Here is a 19,240-nt window from a genome sequence, read left to right on the forward strand (position 1 = left end):
TAAATACTGCACTCCCACTTCAGCTGTAATAAGAGAATCCTGATGATCTTAAGTAAGCAGTAGTTTTTTTAAATGTTCTTTTAAAACAACATTTTAACATTCTATAAACCTAGGCTATTCAGAAGTAACTTTCAGTGTAAAATAAATCCTGACCTGTGAAACCTGGCAATCATAAAGTGTCTGATTGCAATTTTTTTAAAATACTTTTTTTTTTTTATCAAACAAACCTCAATGAAGTCCGACGTTCAGAGTGTCCAGCATTACACAAGCAGGAGGCGAAGTCTGATTGAAGACGCCAGGAAAGAGAAAGAGGCGGGATCTCCAACATCCACCAACACAGAGGACGGTCTGGTGTTCGAACTAGAGAACGAGAGAGTCACCTTAAATATATTCTTTACTCTCAGGAATGCAAAAAACGCAGGTTTATCAAAAACTGGCAAAGTTTTCGAGGTATTTCTTCTTTATCTGATGTCATATATATTGTAGGGAAACTGGGAATAATATCAGCAGTATAGCGAGACGATGCAAACTGTGTTATTTGCACAGTAACGCAATTGGAAAAGGACTATGCAAATTGAGCAATATAAATGAAGAGCCCGTGTTTTAATTTAGTAAGTTTAAATAATATCATTATTCAAGTTATTGATACTATGCAACCATAGAGCGAAATGTTTGTCTTGTACATTTTCAGACATGTGAATCCAGGATTCATCACATTGAAACCCGACCAACCAAAAAATCAAAAAACAGCGTGGAAGATCTGGAATTCTTTATAAGATGTGAGGTGCACAGTTCCGATATCAACATTTTAATAAATTCACTCAAAAGAGTAGCCGATGACGTGAAAACTAGCAGAGAAGAGAAAGGTAATTGTCAAGCATTTTGTGCGTTTCTAAAAGTTACATTGATTCATACAATGTGCTTTATATTGTATCGTGTTTGTACAAGGTGATTCAGAAGTCAATGGACAAATGGGACGAACACATGTAATGATGTATAAACACAGAAGTTACATATTTGTTAAAACGTTTGAATCACAACAGTGGGCACGTTTGAACAGTTTCAGTATCAATTAACACATGTGTTCGTCGTGTGTCCAGTGACTGCTGAATCACCTTGTATATTAACTCAAAGTTCAAAAACGAATTCCAAGTATTTATATTACTTATGTGTTCTAGTGTGTAAAATCTATTTGTTTTTTTTTATCTTTTATTGCAAAAATCTAATTATGTACCACCTGATTTCAGTCTGTTGACATAGCCTGTATGTTCTGCCCATCTAAATGTATTTTTTTAATGCAGTACCCTGGTTTCCAAAAAAGATAAGAGATCTGGACAAATGCCATCATTTAATTACCAAATATGATCCAGACCTAGACCACGATCACCCCGTAAGTTTGCATGCATATGCTTTTGCTTTATTTTTAATGAACGGTTACTTGTTAATTGAATACGTATACTGTAATAAATATATTGCACATAATCTTTAATCTATTTACAATTAGTCCAAAATAAAAATTATAATACGCTACGTTTATTAAATAAACATAAACAAAAAAAAGGGTTGACTTGATTCAAAACTGAACTGGAGTAACGGACCAAAAATCAGTTCTGAAACTTTAAAACATTTAATCAAAAGAGCAGGCTAAATAACCAATTAAACATAATTTAAGTTAATGTGCTGTTGTTTAAATAACTTTTACTTAATATAATCATTCATTAATTTTCATATCAATCTTCATTTTATATAGCACATTTCATAATAGACCACCATCACAAAGCGCTATATATATGTCCAAAAAATATGTACTGATTTCGTTCATTTTGCTTATTTTCTTAATTTAGGGCTATTCTGACACGGAATACAGAAAAAGGAGGTCGTTCATTTCAGAATTAGCTTTCAACTACAGAGAGTAAGACTTTTTTTAAATTCTACAAAGAATAGATATGCTATAGCCGAATAGGAGTGCCGCCAACGGAAATAAATTATTGTATAATTTCCATTAAAGCGCAAAGCATAGTTATTTGAATGTGGTGAGTGGTTCATACTGTAGCTGTTAAAGATTTTGTCCTACATAACAACATTGTAAAATATACCATTTATGTTTGTAAAGGGGTGAACCATTGCCGAGAGTTGAATACACACCAGAGGAAATCGCTATTTGGTAAGATAATAATAATAATAATAATAATAATAATAATAATAATAATAATAATAATAATAATAATAATGACAGTGTAATACACTCTTGTGTTCTATACTCTTATCATTTAAAATGATTTAGGAGAGAAGTTTACCACACTCTAAGCAATATATACCCTACACATGCCTGCAAACAATATTTGGACGCATTTCAACTACTAGAAAAGCATAGTGGATATAGAGAGGACAATATTCCGCAACTTCAAGACGTCTCCAGATTCCTTAAAGGTAAAGAATTGTTATAAATCCTAGAAATATTTATTATTTGTATTTTTATTTTATTTCAAGTACATATTATTTTACAAACAATACTGCGCACATACTGTAGTGTAGGCCTACAGTAAAACAGTCCGATGTCTTGGCAGCCTGTTTAATGTGTAACGTGCTAAATCTATAGATCTATTTATCCAAAAAAAAACAAAACATGAATATATAAGCAATATGGAAATAATTTTGTAATGTTAAAAACACTAATATATTCCCTATTAAAGATGAGATTATCTGCAATGGAAAGCATCAGGACTGTCGATTTATATTATACAGTCATCAACACTGACGGTAAATTTGCTCTATACCTCATTTTCAGAAAAGACTGGGTTCCAGTTACGACCAGTTGCGGGGTTGCTGTCTGCAAAAGATTTCCTGGCAAGCCTGGCATTCCGTGTCTTTCAGTGCACTCAGTATATCAGGCATGGTTCCTCGCCCATGCATTCACCGGAACCGTAAGAGATTAAACTGTATCTTTAACATAAAAATAAAATAATAAATAACGCTATTGACGGGTGTCATTTGTTGCAGACGTCTTGCAAATGTGTCTGTAAGATATGCAGTAAATGGTGCAGCCTACCTCTCAATACATGCTATTGTTTCTCTAGTGATTGCTGTCACGAGCTTCTAGGGCATATCCCAATGTTGGCAGACAAAGAATTTGCACAGTTTTCACAGGTAGGTCAAAAAAACCTTTTTTTTCCTTTTAATAAACTTAATTTAAAAGCATTTGGGAAACGCTTTAGTGACCGGTTTTGTCTATAGTATATTGATTTTAGTTATAAAACCTTTTCTTTTTTTAACCCTTTGTTGCAATTTGTCCAATATATTGACAATCAATTAAGTAATCCATACGATTTCTAATTGTTTTTTAGTCGATAGTAATATGTGACCTGAATTATTTTCAAGCTAATAACCTTGTATTTTTTTCTAAAACATTTTTGATGACTTGGATAGGATTTATTTAGGGGTTTACCCAATTTCGATTTCTTTTGCTGTTTCAGTTTTGAGTATAAGCAAAAGGTTAATTGCCGGATTTACAAAGCAATCTGCTAAATCTACCTCAATTCGATATTAAAAGAAAGAAAGAAAGAAAGAAAGAAAGAAAGAAAGAAAGAAAGAAAGAAAGGGGTTATCTTTTATCATTTTGAAACAGGTAGAAATGAGGTAGAGTATATTGCTAGCTAGCTTGGTGCTAGCTACTTTTTGAAACTGGCCCCATATTGCAGGGATCTGAGAGCTAGATGTGGAGTTAATGGTAATTATGTATTTCAGGAAATTGGGCTGGCCTCACTGGGAGCTTCAGATGAGGACATTGAGAAACTTTCAACTGTAAGTTTATTGTTTCTTTCTTTCATTCTTTTTTCTTTTTCTTTTTTTTTTTTTTTTTTACAAAACAGCAGCTATAAAGCCATAAAGATTTTTTTGTTTGTTTGTTTTATTAAAACCCCATATGAAATTGAAACAATCATTTCAACCAAATGTCAGACAAACCATTAGCACTGAAATGCTTTGGTGCATTCATTAGTTATTGTTTTTTTTTGTTTAAATTGATTTCAAAGTATTCTCAATGCAATGGCTAGTTACATATAGGAGTGCAATGATGTTAGGGTTGACTGTCTTCAAAACATAATGTAATTCAATACTCCTGTAACACTTTGATAACCACTCTAGAATAAAGCATCCCCCAAATGATGTCCTTTAAAGTGTAATGGAGGAAATGCAATGAAAATGCAATGAAAATAGCAACATTTGATACATTTTGCAGTTGGAATCCAGATCAAATCTACAAGAGGATCTCCATATCATTGAAACTTTGCTTAGTTCCATTTGCAAGTTAGGGTAGTCAGACATTTCACCAAGCCTACAATAATTATCCTGTTGCTGTTAATACAACTGTCAACCATAATTGTGGTGTCTCTTTAGATGAGTACTGTACTGTTCCCTTATTACAGCTATACTGGTTCACAGTTGAGTTTGGACTCTGCAAACAAAATGGGGTCATAAAAGCATATGGGGCTGGCCTTCTATCCTCCTATGGAGAACTTTTGGTGAGTAATAATACCTTCAACGAATTGTGTCTAGAAATGTTAATATTTGTATTACAATTGGATGAATGAGTCTCAAGATACAGGTAAAAATATAAGTGTACATATGCATACTATAGTGTACATATGCATACATTCTTCCTATAGTGTTGAAGCCAACGTATACAAAACTGGATATTATTCATAAAAAAACAGACTGTCAAATGCTGTGAGTATTATCTTTTCTAGTTAGCATTACAAATAAATGCATTTAAAATGAAGCTTCAGGTTAAAAAATAACCAATAACTACAGCAACTGTTTTTGAATACATGGGTCTAGACACAACCAGTGAACCAGCACTGTAAACTGGACCGTTATCCAAAAGAAATCGCTGACTAGCCACAGGTGTTGCTACGGCAACACTGTTTTAACTATATGCACTATTTAGTAGAAAATGCATTACATACAAATGTGAAAAAATATTTTATATAACACAAACCTGGTCTTCAAACAGACAACAAAACTTAGTGGTAAAAACACAATATATACATTTTTTTTTAACACAAATCTATGTTAACATACATCTACCATCATTCCGTGTGAAACTTTACAGTCTTTCCCTTTCACCAAAGTTTGGAATTCTGGCATGAATTTATCATACACAGCACATCTTAGTGCAGCTTCTAAGTTTGTGTCCAGCAGTTGCAAACAGTACACTGACTTCATCAGAGTGATTGCTGAGAATGTTGACTCGCACAACGCAACATTCCCTTTCAATCTCAAAATATCAACCATTCAGAGTTGGGAAATGACCCTCGTGTCACAGGACCTGAGCACATATTTAAAAAGCTGCCTGATAGATTGAGATGGCCACAATATAAGAACATAAGAATATAAGAAAGTTTACAAATGAGAGGAGGCCATTCAGCCCATCTTGCTCGTTTGGTTGTTAGTAGCTTATTGATCCCAGAATCTCATCAAGCAGCTTCCTGAAGGATCCCAGGGTGTCAGCTTCAACAACATTACTGGGGAGTTGGTTCCAGACCCTCACAATTCTCTGTGTAAAAAAGTGCCTCCTATTTTCTGTTCTGAATGTCCCTTTATCTTATTTCCATTTGTGACCCCAGGTCCTTGTTTCTTTTTTCAGGTCAAAAAAGTCCCCTGGGTCGACATTGTCTATACCTTTTAGGATTTAGGATTTTGAAGCGGTGGCAGATCCCACTTTTTGTACAGTGTGTGCTAAATTTCAGAAAAGGTCTAGAGCTAAGAGAGCAGACCACACTGAAGGTTGTTCCACCTCCCCTGGCTCTCCGTGACCTTCTCCATGCCCCTCGCATGAGCCGTCTGTGAGCTACAGGGCTCGGTCTGTGTCTCGCTCCCCTGAGCACAAGACCAAGAAGACCAGGAAGCGCAGTCACTCTCCCAGTGTGTATGTGCCAGCCTTACGGGCACAAATGACACAGCTGGCAAACACGGTGGCAAATCAGCAATCCTTGCTGAAGTGCCTTGTAAATATGGCAGTTCTCCCTGCAGCCACTCCGGCTTTTGGGGTACTGGAGACTCCCTCAGCCCCAGTACTAGCCCCCCTTCTCCCTCAGTCTTTGCTGACTGAGGAGGAGCAGGACGATGTGGTGTCCCTCGCCAGCTCCATGGAGGAAGGCGAATTCGAAGGGGGAATAGAGGACCCCTCCTGTTTAGAGGGCTCCCCGTCGGAGACCTATATGGCTCGCAGCCCTTGTGGGAAGAGCTGCTGCCCAGGTCCAGATCCCTTGGACTGAGGAGACCCAGGTCTGGCTGATCAGTTTTTGAAACCTCGGTGTCGACTACACAGCGTTGTAAGCCCCTCCCGGTCCTCCCAGACTTTGTGAAGGAGTTGCAGTTCTCGTGGGGTAGCCCAGCATCAGCGCCCACTTGCTCCAGGTGGGTGGAAGCATTGTATGCCTTCCAGGGTGTGGAGAAGCTGGGGCTCCAGCATTTCCCACCAGTTGATTCCTCGGTGGCTGCTTTAGTGCAGACACTGACTATATCAACGCTGTCCCGTGACTTCTCCTGCCCCAATAAACAGTGCAGGGTCACGGAGACACACTTAAAAAGGGCATACAGCGTGGGGGCACTGGCAGCAAGACTGGCAAACACTGCTGGTCTGCTGACCATGTACAAAGTCGCAGCTGCTGCAGGACCTGTCTACCCAGCCTTCTCCTCATGTTATTAATGAACTGAGGCTGGTGAATGACCAGCTGCTCCGCATAGCTCGGCACAGTGCCCAAGCTATCGGACGTAACCTGGGAGCCCTTGTGGTTGCGCGATGCCAGCTTTGGCTCTCCCAGACGCGGACAAAGCATCCCTGCTCAATGTGCCCATCTCCCCCGGCTACACCTTCGGGCCAGCCGTGTAAGAGATGCTGCAGCAGTCTCACCGTGCGAAGGAGTTGTCAAAGCAGCTCACAGAGCTGCTCCACCACAGACAATTGTGCGCACTGTCTCGTTGGCTGCTCCACCTGGGCCAAGCAGTCAGTACCCCTGCAACCGGCCCTCGGTGGTAGTGGGCAGTGCCAAGCAGAGACCCCAGCAGCGCCCTCAACAGAGGCAGCGCCAGCCAAACAGCCCAGCAGGCTCGGCAACAGCAGCAGCAACCCTGACGGGCTCTGGCCTCAGGCCCTACACCCGTTCAGCCAGCACCACCTTCTGGCATGGAGGCAATGCACCACCGACATGTGGGTGCTTGCAACCATTCACTCCGGCTACTCACTCCAATCTCGAGCTGGACCTCCTCCCTTCCAGGGGCTCGTGAACACCTTGGTTTCTGACTTCACACAGGTCTCTGTTCTCGCGCAACAATTGGACACTTTATGCGCAAAGCACGCAATTCACCTTGTAAAACCCTCATGTCAACAGGAGGGCTTTTATTCAAGGTATTTCCTAAAGGAGAGGAAGTTCAAGATGCTAACTACCCATCACATTCTCCAGTCCGTCTGGCCGGGCGACTGGTTTGCGACCGTGGACCTCCGGGACGCCTACTTCCACGTTCCGATACGTCCTGGCCACAGAAAGTACTTGCGCTTTGCTTTTCAGGGCAGTGTGTACAAGTTCTGTGCTCTGCCATTCGGTCTCTCAGGCTCCCAGGACCTTCTCCAAGTGCATGGACGCAGTTCTGGCACCCCTGCGGCTGCAGGGGGTCAGGGTCCTCAATTACTTGGATGGCTTTCTTATCTGTGGCCAGTCGCGGGAGCAAGCCGTGTCTCACATGGCTTTAGTGACGGAACATCTTACCCGGCTTGGGCTCACGCTCAATCTCGAAAAGAGCTCCCTGCAGCCGATGTAAGTGACGGCTTTCCTGGGTATCCGGCTGGATTCCCGCTCCATGCTCGCTTGCCTGTCGGCCAACAGGGTAAGCGCATTGCAAGCCTGTCTGTCCCTGTTCCATCTCGGACAGTCAGTGTAGATGGTGATGTGCCAACGGTTGCTAGGTCTGCTGGCCACAGCCTACTCTGTCCTCCCTCTCGGTCTCCTCCACATGCGCCACTTGCAGGCATCACTCAATGGCCAAGTGGTTCACCCAGCTCGAGACAGACACCGCTGGCTGACGGTGTCTCGGTCATGCTGGCGTGCCCTGAGCTGGTGGAAGAACCCCCATCACCTCAGGGAAGGAGTGACCATGGATGTAGTATATCGGAGGGAGGTGCTGACCACGGATGCCTCCAACCTCAGTTGGGGGGTGGTGTGAAATGGCAGTGGGATCCGTGGGGTCTGGACTGGCAGGATGATTGTCCGCCCACATCAATGCGCTAGAACAGAGAGCAGTGCACCTGGCACTGCACCATTTTAAATCTGTGCCGCAGGGCATGCATGTACTAGAGCGCACGGACATAACACACTCTGCCCTGTCAAGGCACTGAGGTGTTACAGTGACAAGTCTCAATCATGGCGACAGACAACCCAGTTATTTGTGTGTTATGGGTCGCGTACTCAAGGTAAGGCACTTTCCAAGCAGTGATTGTCGCATTGGATAGTGGATACGATCTGGCTGGCTTATGAGCTTGTTAACCTACCCTCTCCAAGTGATGTTACATCTCACTCCACTAGAGGGACTATGACGTCTTGGGCAGTGTTTCATGGGGCATCCCTGCCTGACATATGTAATGCTGCGGCATGGACCACACCGCACACGTTTATAAGGTTTCACCAACTGAATGTGGCTACTTCAGCGGCACCTTCTGTGGGGTCCAGAGTCCTTGATGCAGCTTGCTCTCTTGCGCAGCAGCCTTCCAGTTAGGCTCGCGCCAGGGCAAGGCTTGTGGCTGGTTTGGCTCACTGCGACAGCTTGGGTATACATTTCGTGGTCATACCGGACCTATCAGGCAGCTTTTTAAATATGTTCTCAGGTCATTTCCCAACTCGTAATGGATGACATTTCTTTTTCAGGGAACCAGGGTTACGGTAAGTAACTTAACGTTTTCACCAGTTAAGGAGGATTTTTACACACATGACTTGAGCGGGGCGAAGCGAGGTGAGCAATACAAAAAGCAAAAACATTGCCTCACATGTATTTGTGTATTAATATTAAGTGTATTTAAAACTCTTTGCAGAGTTGAAAATATTATATGGTAGGGATTTATATATATATATATATATATATATATATATATATATATATATATATATATATATTACTTTTCGTGTCGCAATTGCCTCGCTTCACTCAAGTCGTGTATGTGTAAATCCACCTTTATACGCCATAGCAGTAACCAAGGAAGTAAAAAACACACAACCATCAAAAAACACTCAAACGTTCTGCTTTTCGTCTTGCCATTTTAACAACAAACGCACAAAAAGTACAGGTGCATACAGCGTGCAAGTATGAGGTTTGAGATCATATGCCTGACGACGGTGTCTATTACTCATTTTCTTTTATTTATGAATCAAAAATGCAATTTTTTCACATCTGGATTCCCAATTATTGGACAACAGTGTACTGGACTATGAAACCCAGTCAAGTCTGTAATTTTTCTGTTTTCTAGTATGCTCTATCTAATGAGCCTGAATACAAACCTTTTGATCCTGAGACAACTGCAGTACAGCCATACCAAGACCAGACTTACCAACCTGTTTATTTTGTCTCAGAAAGCTTTGAAGATGCAAAAACCAAATTACGGTAAGAAATGAACAATTTTACTAGGTTGAGGCTGTGTATTATGTCACAGAGAAAATGATACCTGTGTAGGAGCCATGTCCATGCAGAAGTAGAGCTGCCCCTTGAGAAGATATCTGAAAATTTCAATTTTTATGACTTTGGACTCAATATTCCTTCTGGGAGATCTAGACAAATAATGTTGGTATCATTTTAAAGTGTGTTTCAAGGGCTTTCAACAAAAAACAAATAATTGACATAAGCTGTTGTTGCAAGTGGTCTAGCTACTCTCTTTTTTGCTTATCACATCCTGGCTACTTTTTAATACTGGGCAGTTTAAAGCACCCTGGTAGTGTAAGCATTGACCTGTACCCCTGCCACATTATGTCCCTACTGGATATAAGGAATGCATCACTCGCACCAATCATACCAAGCTGTGCTTAGAGGCAGTGAAGTAACTCTACAGATACTTGACAGGTTGAAAACCAGGCCTGGCAAACTTTGACCTGCCCCTCATTGTCTTTTGCTTTTTTTTTCTTTTGCAGACAGTATTCTTCAAAGATCAAGAAAGCTTTCTCGGTTCGTTATGATCCCTTTACCTGTAGTATTGAGGTTCTGGATAAACCTCAGAAAGTGAAGAATGCACTCAATCAGATGAGAGATGAGCTGAAGAACCTCTGCTTTGCTCTGGAAAAGCTAAGCTGAGCTGAACGCCATCTCCATGGTCAAAAATATATTGTAAAAATGTGCTTAGTAAACCATGTTCTGTATAGTTTTAAATGGTTTTACTTTGTGTTAAGGAGCTCCACTGCAGCCACTGATGATAGCATTAAAATATTGTAATTCACTAGAAGAACAACAAAACATAGATGAATGAACCCTTTACACTTAACCCACCATTCCCATGCCATGATTGTTAATAAGTTAAAACTATTAGAAACAATGTAAAGTAGATACAAGTTCTGTTGAAGTGTCTTTTAGTTGTTCTAAATGTATTGTCTACAGGATTTAGGGTTCTACTTGTTAAGTATTAATGTGCCAGCAAATACATTGTTGCCCATCATCACTAATGCTATATGACACGGCCGTGCTATCTTAGAATTTGTGATCCATTTTTAAAGATGGGTGAATGTTAGCAACCACTGCCTGGTCCTTTTTGCTTCACATTAAAAGTTATTTCTATGTGTAGCAGGTGGGACATTACGACCCTGGGGAGGTGGTTTAGCCTTAGCCTTAGATTAGTGGTTAATTATCACCTAATTGCTTTTACCTATAAAACGCCAGGTCTGGCTGCCTTTAGGAAAGGCTGCTTAGTTTCTTTAATCCTCTCCTCCTGGTCTGCTGTGTTTTCCGATCGGAGTTCCATGTGCGGATTGGTAAATTGACTGCGCCACTTCATCCAGTGCAATTTCATTTTATTGCTTAATGGTTTGTTTGTTTTAAATGTGCTTTTTAATCTTGCCTCCTGTTTGTTTAGGATGTACGTGTCTGTTTGTTTGCACCATCTGGAGGTACTGTTTTATTTATATATATATTGATTTCTTTATAAACTGTGGGTGGTATTATTTTGTAATCCTTGTTGTTTGTGTTTCTCTTACCGTTGTTTTGTATTTTATTTGATTGTTAAATTGTATTTACTGTATACTGCTTCTTTTGACAGTTTGTTTATTTATTTTTGTTTCTTTGATTTTCTCTCTCTTACTAGTGTGCGCTGTTACGGTGCCTAGCTCACCGACTAAATATTAATACTAAACAATTCTCGTTGAGAATACCCTTACAAAAGCTACCGAAGATGGTTTTACTCTGGGTGTTGGAACTCTTTTCCTCCAACTGCACTATCAATCAGGATAAACTGTCACTTTAAACTGAGTTTGTGTGCACGTTATCATTTGATTATTATGGTTTAAAGAATTGTATTGTGGTTTGCTTTGGTTTTGCTTGTGTTTGAGTTTTACTTTACTTGTTCACTTTGTTTTTGTTGTGTGTGTGTGTGTGTGTGTGTGTGTGTGTGTGTGTGTGTGTGTGTGAATTTATTTTTTCTATTTTGAAGTTTACCTGATCGGTGTGTGGTCAGAGGGAGTCTCTAATAGAGCTACAGCTTACATTCTCGGCACATTTTGATGAGCATAAACATACCTTTGTTAGCTAGTAAAGAAGATTCTGTCTGATACCTGATTCAATTCTTATTTCACTCGATAATAAAAACTCTGTTTTTAACCGCACTGCTGTCTTTGTTATCCTTCATTCATTTGAGGTGGATCTGAAGGTTTTATTATCTTTTCAACCTCTAGCCAGATGTTACATGTCATTTAGTAATTTGGCAAAAATACAGTCCCATAAATACAAGGGTTAATTACAACAGCAGTTCTTGTTTTGACTTGAAGCAGAAAAAATGGGAGTCGGTAAAAGCCAGACCAAGACAGAATTGGCCGGACAACTTACAATATTTATTTGATCAAATAAAGATTAAAAAGCTGCACAGTGATTACTGTTGTTGTAATGTGTTAATGGACCATGTATGTTAAGTGACAGCAAAATACTTTACATGGTTTTACGGAAGGAAGTGGTAAACACTCAAAAGAAGACTATGATCAGAACACCAAAATATAAGTTATTAGGACACGGGCATCCCTTAAGGGTGGGTTTACACCAGGCAATTAATTGTCAGCATTTTTTCTAATCTACACTTGTCAATTTATGGCTGGCAATATTGTTAGCAATAATTCAGTGATTCATCTGAAAACCTCTTGTAAAAACACTTTAATGTCGACACTAAACGTCTAACTGAAAACAGCTGCCAAAATCCATTGTTCTGTGTTTTTCTACAGACATTAGGGTGGATGGCCAACTGAAATTTAACCCTGGAAAGGAGGTTCTCCTAATGAAAAAAACAAGAAATGGAAATTAACATTTTAGTTGTTGAAAAAGTCCTGCGTATATATGATGAAGAGTATTTTTGTGGATCTCTAGGCAGGTTTTGTGTAAATAATGAAGATAGAATTTTGTACTGATTTTTTAATTTATTTTACTTTTGCAAAACCTTGAATTTGAAGGTATATGGTAATCTTTGTGGATGGTTGTAGGTTGTTTTTGAAGTAAGCCCCCATTCACAATGTATCTGTGCTATAATTATTTTGCACATGCAGGGTTTGGAAATTCTCCTTCATGGAAATGTGGTCATTACTTCAGTTCCTTCAAGTCCTTCAGGGAAATTGGGCTGTAATAATACTATACCATGTAAAACATTGGTAAAATTCATGCAGTTTCAGATACAGAAGTATCTGCCAACTAAATGCCTGCTATCTTTATTCTGCATGTGTGTTTGTAACAGGGCGAGGAGCCCTGTACATTTATTTAGTTTATTTATTTTTAGAACAAGTTCTTCCCCTCCACCCCTGTGCAATGTATTGTTTGCTATTTGTGTATTATGATTTATTCTGTGTATTTATGTGTAAATATGATGGCGAGAGCTGTGCTGTTTTGTTATTGTTTTGACGGTTTAGCCGAATGTTTTGTATTGTTTAGTAGCCCCATCCACAGTAATTAAAAACCTTGTGCAGATAACCATCTCCCGACTTTAATTAGTGGTGTAATTGTTGCTAAATGGGAGATGGTCACCTGTATAAAAGCCTGCATCTCCCCATGTTCCGGGGGGGGGGGGGGGGGGGGGTCGGGTTCGGAGGAGGAACGAGAGTGAGAGAGTGAGAGAGTGAGAGAGGAGAACGAGAACGAGACGTAAAGTAAAACCAATACTAGACAGGATCAGTGCTGATCAAGGCTGTTGCCCAGCCTGACCTGGGGTTTTGGTGTGTGTTTAGTGTTCATGACTTGTTTTGTTTCATTATTTATTTTGCTCTGTGAGCACTGTTTTTTGTTTAAATATTTTATTTTGTTTTTGTGTAAAAAATAAACGATGCACGGCATGTCTTTTTGCCCTGCAGTACTGTCTTTGTTTCTGTTCCTGCATCTGGCCTGATGTCGCCACAACGTCATCCTGTCACACGTGGTGTCCACAGCCCAAGAGGGGGGAGTCGGTGCGTCCACAGCCCAGGTACCCAACAGCAGAGGGAGAATGCCTGCTGTTTCCGCCTCCACTAGCAGACGAGATGTACCTGCCGCTCCCACCTCCACCGTCATGGGAGGATGACCTGCGCTACTAGCTCCACCACCAGGGGGAGAAGGGGAGGAGCCCCTGCTGCCTTCGCCGCCAGAAGGGGAGGAGCCCCTACCACCTGGAGCAGAGCAGTAGGAGCTGCCTCTGCCTCCACCAGCAGAGGGAGAATACCTGCTGGTTCCGCCTCCGCCACCATGGGAGGACTGCGTGCCACTCCCACCTCCACCAGCAGAGGGAGAATACCTACTGGTTCTGCCTCCATCGCCGTGGGAGGATTACTTGCTGCTCCCAGCTCCACCAGCAGAGGAAAAGTGCCTGCTGGTCCCAGCACCACCCAAGAGAGAGGAGCAGGAGCTGCCTCTCCCTTCACGACAGGATGGACCAGGACAGGAGACTGGCAGTCCGCAGCCCCCTTTGCATAGGCTGCTGAGCAGAGCAAGGGGGAAAACCACCGGGTCACAGCGGCTGCGAAGAGGGTCAACCCCAGCACCACCAATAGTCCTGGCTCCCTCACAGGGAGAATTGGAGCTCCTACCGCCGTCGCCTCCCGAGGGTCCGCTGTCTGTTGCTCCGCATCGCCTGGGGCTGCTTGTTGCTCCACATCGCCTGGGGCTGTCCGTTGCGCCGCATCGCCTGGGGCTGCCTGTTGCTCCGCATCGTCTGGGGTTGCTGAAGGTTCCGCTTCGCCTGGGGGTGCTGAAGGTCCCGCTTCACCTGGGGTGGCTGTGTCCTTTGCTTCTCCTGGGGTTGCTGAAGGTCTTGCTTTGCCTGGGATTGCTGAGGGTCCCACTTCGCCTGGGGTCGCTGACGGTCCCGCTTCGCCTGGGGTCGCTGCTGGCTCTGCTTCACCTGGGGTCACTGCCAGCTCTGTTTCGCCTGGGGTCGCTGATGGTCCTGCTTCGCCTGGGGTCGCTGCCGGCTCTGCTGCCAGTCCTGAATGGCAGCAGGAAGTACTGTGGCCGGAGTCCCACAAAGGGGAGCTGCCAGTTACGAAGAAAGGGGGGGGTGGGGGGGGGGGGGGTAGGTCAGGAGACCAGCTCCCCCAGCCACACTTTCGTGGCAGGAAACACTGTGGCCGGTTGATATGTTAGGTATTCTATTTGCATAACACTGTAATCAGCCACGTGAAGTACCCGGTACACAGAAGTGTGCAGCATATTGTAATTACTATTTTTTGTTCAATCCTTGTTTTATATATTTCTAAATGTTATATTTTTACGATTTAGATAGGAGCCACACTGCAGTTTAATTTTAAAATCTTAGCTGTACTCCTTATGTAACCATAGAAACACCACTATTAAAATGTCAGTGGTTGATGAAGAACTTCTCTTATTGGTAATCCGTTTGATGGTTTGATTGTTACACTTGGATTTTGGAATGCATACCTGGGTTCTCTGAATTCCTTTTTGGAGACTATAATACAAACAGACCTGGGAATTAATTATTGTGTTTTTGCAATTACATAAAATCTGTTAATTTGTTATTACAAGGAATTCTGATGACTATAAAAAAATGAAATTGTACTCTTTCTAGGTAATTAATTTCAGTGCTTAAGTGCATGAAACCAAGATCTGAGAATATGATAGTTCATATAGACAGAAATCATTAATCATTAATGAAATCCACGCAACTGAAGTACCGTTTACTTTGCATTGAAACCCTAAGATGGAAACAAGATACTTAAATTATTTATAATTAGCTTCTCTTTCTTTAATAAGTGTATGGAAATGTATTTCTTTGGATCAGGCCTAGAAACTTCAGACTGGGCCTATTAAAAATGAGCTGAGAGTTGGGATAGGCTTGATACACCCAGCTCAGTTCAGCACAGTTCATACCATATTACACAAACGGAACATAGGGAGCCTCCAATGTGTATTATAATCAGTGTACAGTAGACTCACATTAATCCAAAGCCTACTAGTCCGAAATGACCCTTTCATCCGGACCATGCTATCATAGCAGGTGTAGAAACCAAACTTCAGTATCATCATTCTGCGATTCGTGTGTAAAACATGTAGAACTATCTGTGCATTTTTATTCAAAGTTATTACTGATTTTCGGTTAAATAAAGGTATCAAAGTCATTAATCAAAGACTAAATTAGGATTTATTTTTTTAGTTTGGTACAGAATGTGATGAGTACTCTGAACACATTTCTAATCTGAACAGTGTAGATGTGATTAACACTATTGTTATTTTAATATAGCCTGTAGCACCACCCGATGACTGGATATTTAAATGCCTCTATTTTTGTTAAAGGTAATACTATTATGAGAAAACAGAGAAGTATTGTCTTACTTAAATAATTAATAATAAAGTCTCCCAATAACCTTATTTAACCTTATAAATGAATACTCCAAACTGTCTTACAGGATCCTTTCTTACAGAGGAAATCCTTTCTGGGTGATACAAGTGTTTGGAATTCAAAAAAGTAAAAATGATTGTACACTTTTTTCTCATAAGTATTACCAAAGAATGGGTAGGCCAATTTTGAAAGTCCGGCACATCCCAGTTAAATTGAAAAAAAAGTAGTATTTTGTAAACAGTAATCCGATTAGAGTAGCAACTATAAAAAATGTAATTTACTGTTCATTTTGGTGATTTTAAAAATGGTGGTATTTAATACTCTTTCTTCAGTGGTCAGACCTGTCATAAAAATGATGTAGTGTACAATAAAGTGGTACCTCCAACCCAGGACTCTCTCTTAGTCATAGTTTTGATTCGAATTGTCAGGCACCAGGAGGGAGCCAAGACGAGTGACCCTACTCTCCAAAACATTACAATATTGCTGCTGTTGCTTTGAAAGTACCAGTTTTGTAGCTGAGTAGTTGACTAGTCCGTGCTACCCCAAATGCAGAAAATAGCAACCTAGAACTGAAAATAGACATTAACCCTAAAAATGAAAATGTTGAACTTCTTTTAGTCAAAACCAAAAACGTACCCTGTTGGTCTTTCAACATTTCCATATAGATGAACTGAAGGTTAATAGCAAAAAGTACAATAGAAAGAACAACATTTATAATATAAAACAATTGATGGTATTGCTTTCCAAAGAACTCATTGACATAACACAGTTGCTGTGCAAAGTTTGTGCCAGTAGATGGCACTCTTTAGGCTGTTTTCATGTTTACGATCGTGAAGTTTTCCTCATTACAGCATTTTCAAACACTTTTAATGACGTGTGTATTGACGTATCTGCTGTATTGGAAAGAAAAATGGTCATCTTGACAGTTTTAAACAGCAAATTAACTTTTCTAACTCACAACACATTTATTTTAGACATCGGACAGTTCCACACCATTTAACATACATTGCAAGTTCACCCACAAGTAGTTGTTATTCCAATATGAGCCACAAGATGGTAATATAAAATTACTATTACTGTCCCACCAAACTTGATTTCTAAGATGAATAACACTTCTCTGAAAAGCTGTCCTTTCTGCTCCATTATGATTCTCTGAATTTTTTTCTGGAATTGTCTGGTAGTTATTCACCTTTAATCTGCTTAAACACAGTTGCCAACCTCATTTCTTTCCAATAGTATTAATATTCAAGATTTATATATTTTTTAAATATATAATTTTCTTGAATATTATATATTTTAGCATGGGATCCTTTCAGATTTGCAGAAGACAAAAAAGGCCAGAGCTTTTAACCTCATCTCATCTCACCAACAGGGGGCTGGACAGAATCTGTAACAGCAGTATTTCACAACACTGCCTGCTACAGAACCGTCCAGTTAACTGGAAAAATGATGATCCTGCATGTTGCTAAATTCTACATTAAGTTTTATAACTGAGCTCAGATGGGTGTGGCCACTTTCTTAGTAGAAACCCCTAAGCGGCCATACCCTCAATACTTCATCTTGCTTAACTTGCTGAACACTATTATGGTTGATACAATTTGTATACTTCCAGCATTGAGTGTTTAGGATATTGTGTGTATTGATTGACATCTTTCAAATGTCAAAATCCTCTACAGCCATTGTCTTCCCTGATTAGTCAACAGTAGCTTCCAACTTGGACTGCCCAGAAGTTGCCTAATGTGATGTCTGCCATTGCCATTTTATAGCCAAATAAATAAGACCAAATTGCCTCCACTGATCATATTGAACCATTGTCTATGATGTGTTAGAGCACTTCTCATTTAGCTCTTCCACAGTATGGTGACAGTACAGTTAAACTGAAGTCTAACTACGTTATGTTATCAGCTAGACCATCATAATGCATTTTCACTGGAGTCGTTCTTCACAAGTGTGCTCTTGTTTGAGAACCTGTATGTTTGTAGTGCACTAATGCCAACATCTGCATGTTTACTTAAAGCTGGAATTTAAAAACCAAATTGTAACTGAAGCTTAAAATCATTAAAAAAAAGGCGGTCATCGGCTTACTAAGTCAATAGTTTACATATTCAAAAACAGATTAGATATTAAATAATCAAATTCAAGCTGAAATTATTATAATGTCATTTCAAGAATGACATTAATGGGCCTCAGGCTTTGTTCAAAATGTCCATTGTTTTCCGGAAAGCAAGCAGTTCATTTTAATATAGTTGAACTAGAAATAAAAAAAATTGAAATCATATTTGGTTGTAATAGTATTTTTTTATGTTGTTGCGTTGATGGCCTTGAGGTGGTTTCAGTCTGGCCTCATTTCTTAGGTAATGCTTATCACACAGCTGCCCTTCACTGGAATGGGTACAGCCCCAAAAGAAGGCTTTTATTTAAAGAAGTCGCAGAATAATACAGCCTTGCAGTTTGAATTTACACTCAACACTGTCATTCGTTTTTGCACAGTGTGTTATAACCTTATACCAACACTGTTCAGCTATTCAGCTTACCCTGTTCAAGCCAACAGACTATTCAAGATAAAACTGGTTTAGTTCTGCTTTGGGCCCAAACACAGTACTGTACCTGTTCTGTATGGAATATGTAAAATGCCCTATACTGTACACACTCGTAGTGGTAGTGGTTAGGGCTCTGGACTCTTGACCGGAGGGTCGTGGGTTCAATCCCAGGTGGGGGACACTGCTGCTGTACCCTTGAGCAAGGTACTTTACCTAGATTGCTCCAGTAAAAACCCAACTGTATAAATGGGTAATTGTATGTAAAAAATAATGTGATATATATATAATGTGAAATATTGTATAATGTGTATAATGTGATATCTTGTAACAATTGTAAGTCGCCCTGGATAAGGGCGTCTGCTAATAAATAAATAATAATAATAATAATAATAATGTTCAGAACTAATTTCACTGTGTTTCTCATCAGTTGGGGAGTTGAAGATGTAACATTTAATGTGTACAGCCTCTGAATGTAATAGCACACATTTCTTCCTCCATGTTAATCCATTACTATTGAAGTCTATTGAAGTCGTTGGAAGGAGAGATTCCCTTTTCAGTTCAAGGTAAATCAAGGTAAAACTTGTATTGCACTGATGAAGGCACTCGTCAAAACGTTTGTCTACTGGAACACCTCTTAGGCTGAGCTGCGCAGCTGGTA

At 40.3% G+C, this 19,240-nt stretch overlaps 1 protein-coding gene across 1 annotated transcript; it reads left to right on the plus strand.

The window, feature by feature from the left end:
- The first annotated feature begins 51 nt into the window (after nt 1–51).
- On the plus strand, nt 52–11,822 carry th2 (tyrosine hydroxylase 2). Its single transcript, XM_034026575.3, has 12 exons — nt 52–450; nt 692–866; nt 1,302–1,390; nt 1,845–1,912; nt 2,114–2,164; nt 2,285–2,430; nt 2,789–2,924; nt 3,078–3,147; nt 3,745–3,801; nt 4,425–4,520; nt 9,515–9,648; nt 10,170–11,822. Exons 1-12 carry the CDS (start codon nt 232–234, stop codon nt 10,327–10,329), a joined length of 1,401 nt encoding a protein of 466 aa, XP_033882466.1. The 5' UTR covers nt 52–231; the 3' UTR covers nt 10,330–11,822.
- The last annotated feature ends 7,418 nt before the right edge of the window (nt 11,823–19,240 follow it).

This window comes from Acipenser ruthenus, chromosome 7 (assembly GCF_902713425.1).
Source record: "Acipenser ruthenus chromosome 7, fAciRut3.2 maternal haplotype, whole genome shotgun sequence".
Lineage (NCBI taxonomy): Eukaryota > Metazoa > Chordata > Actinopteri > Acipenseriformes > Acipenseridae > Acipenser > Acipenser ruthenus.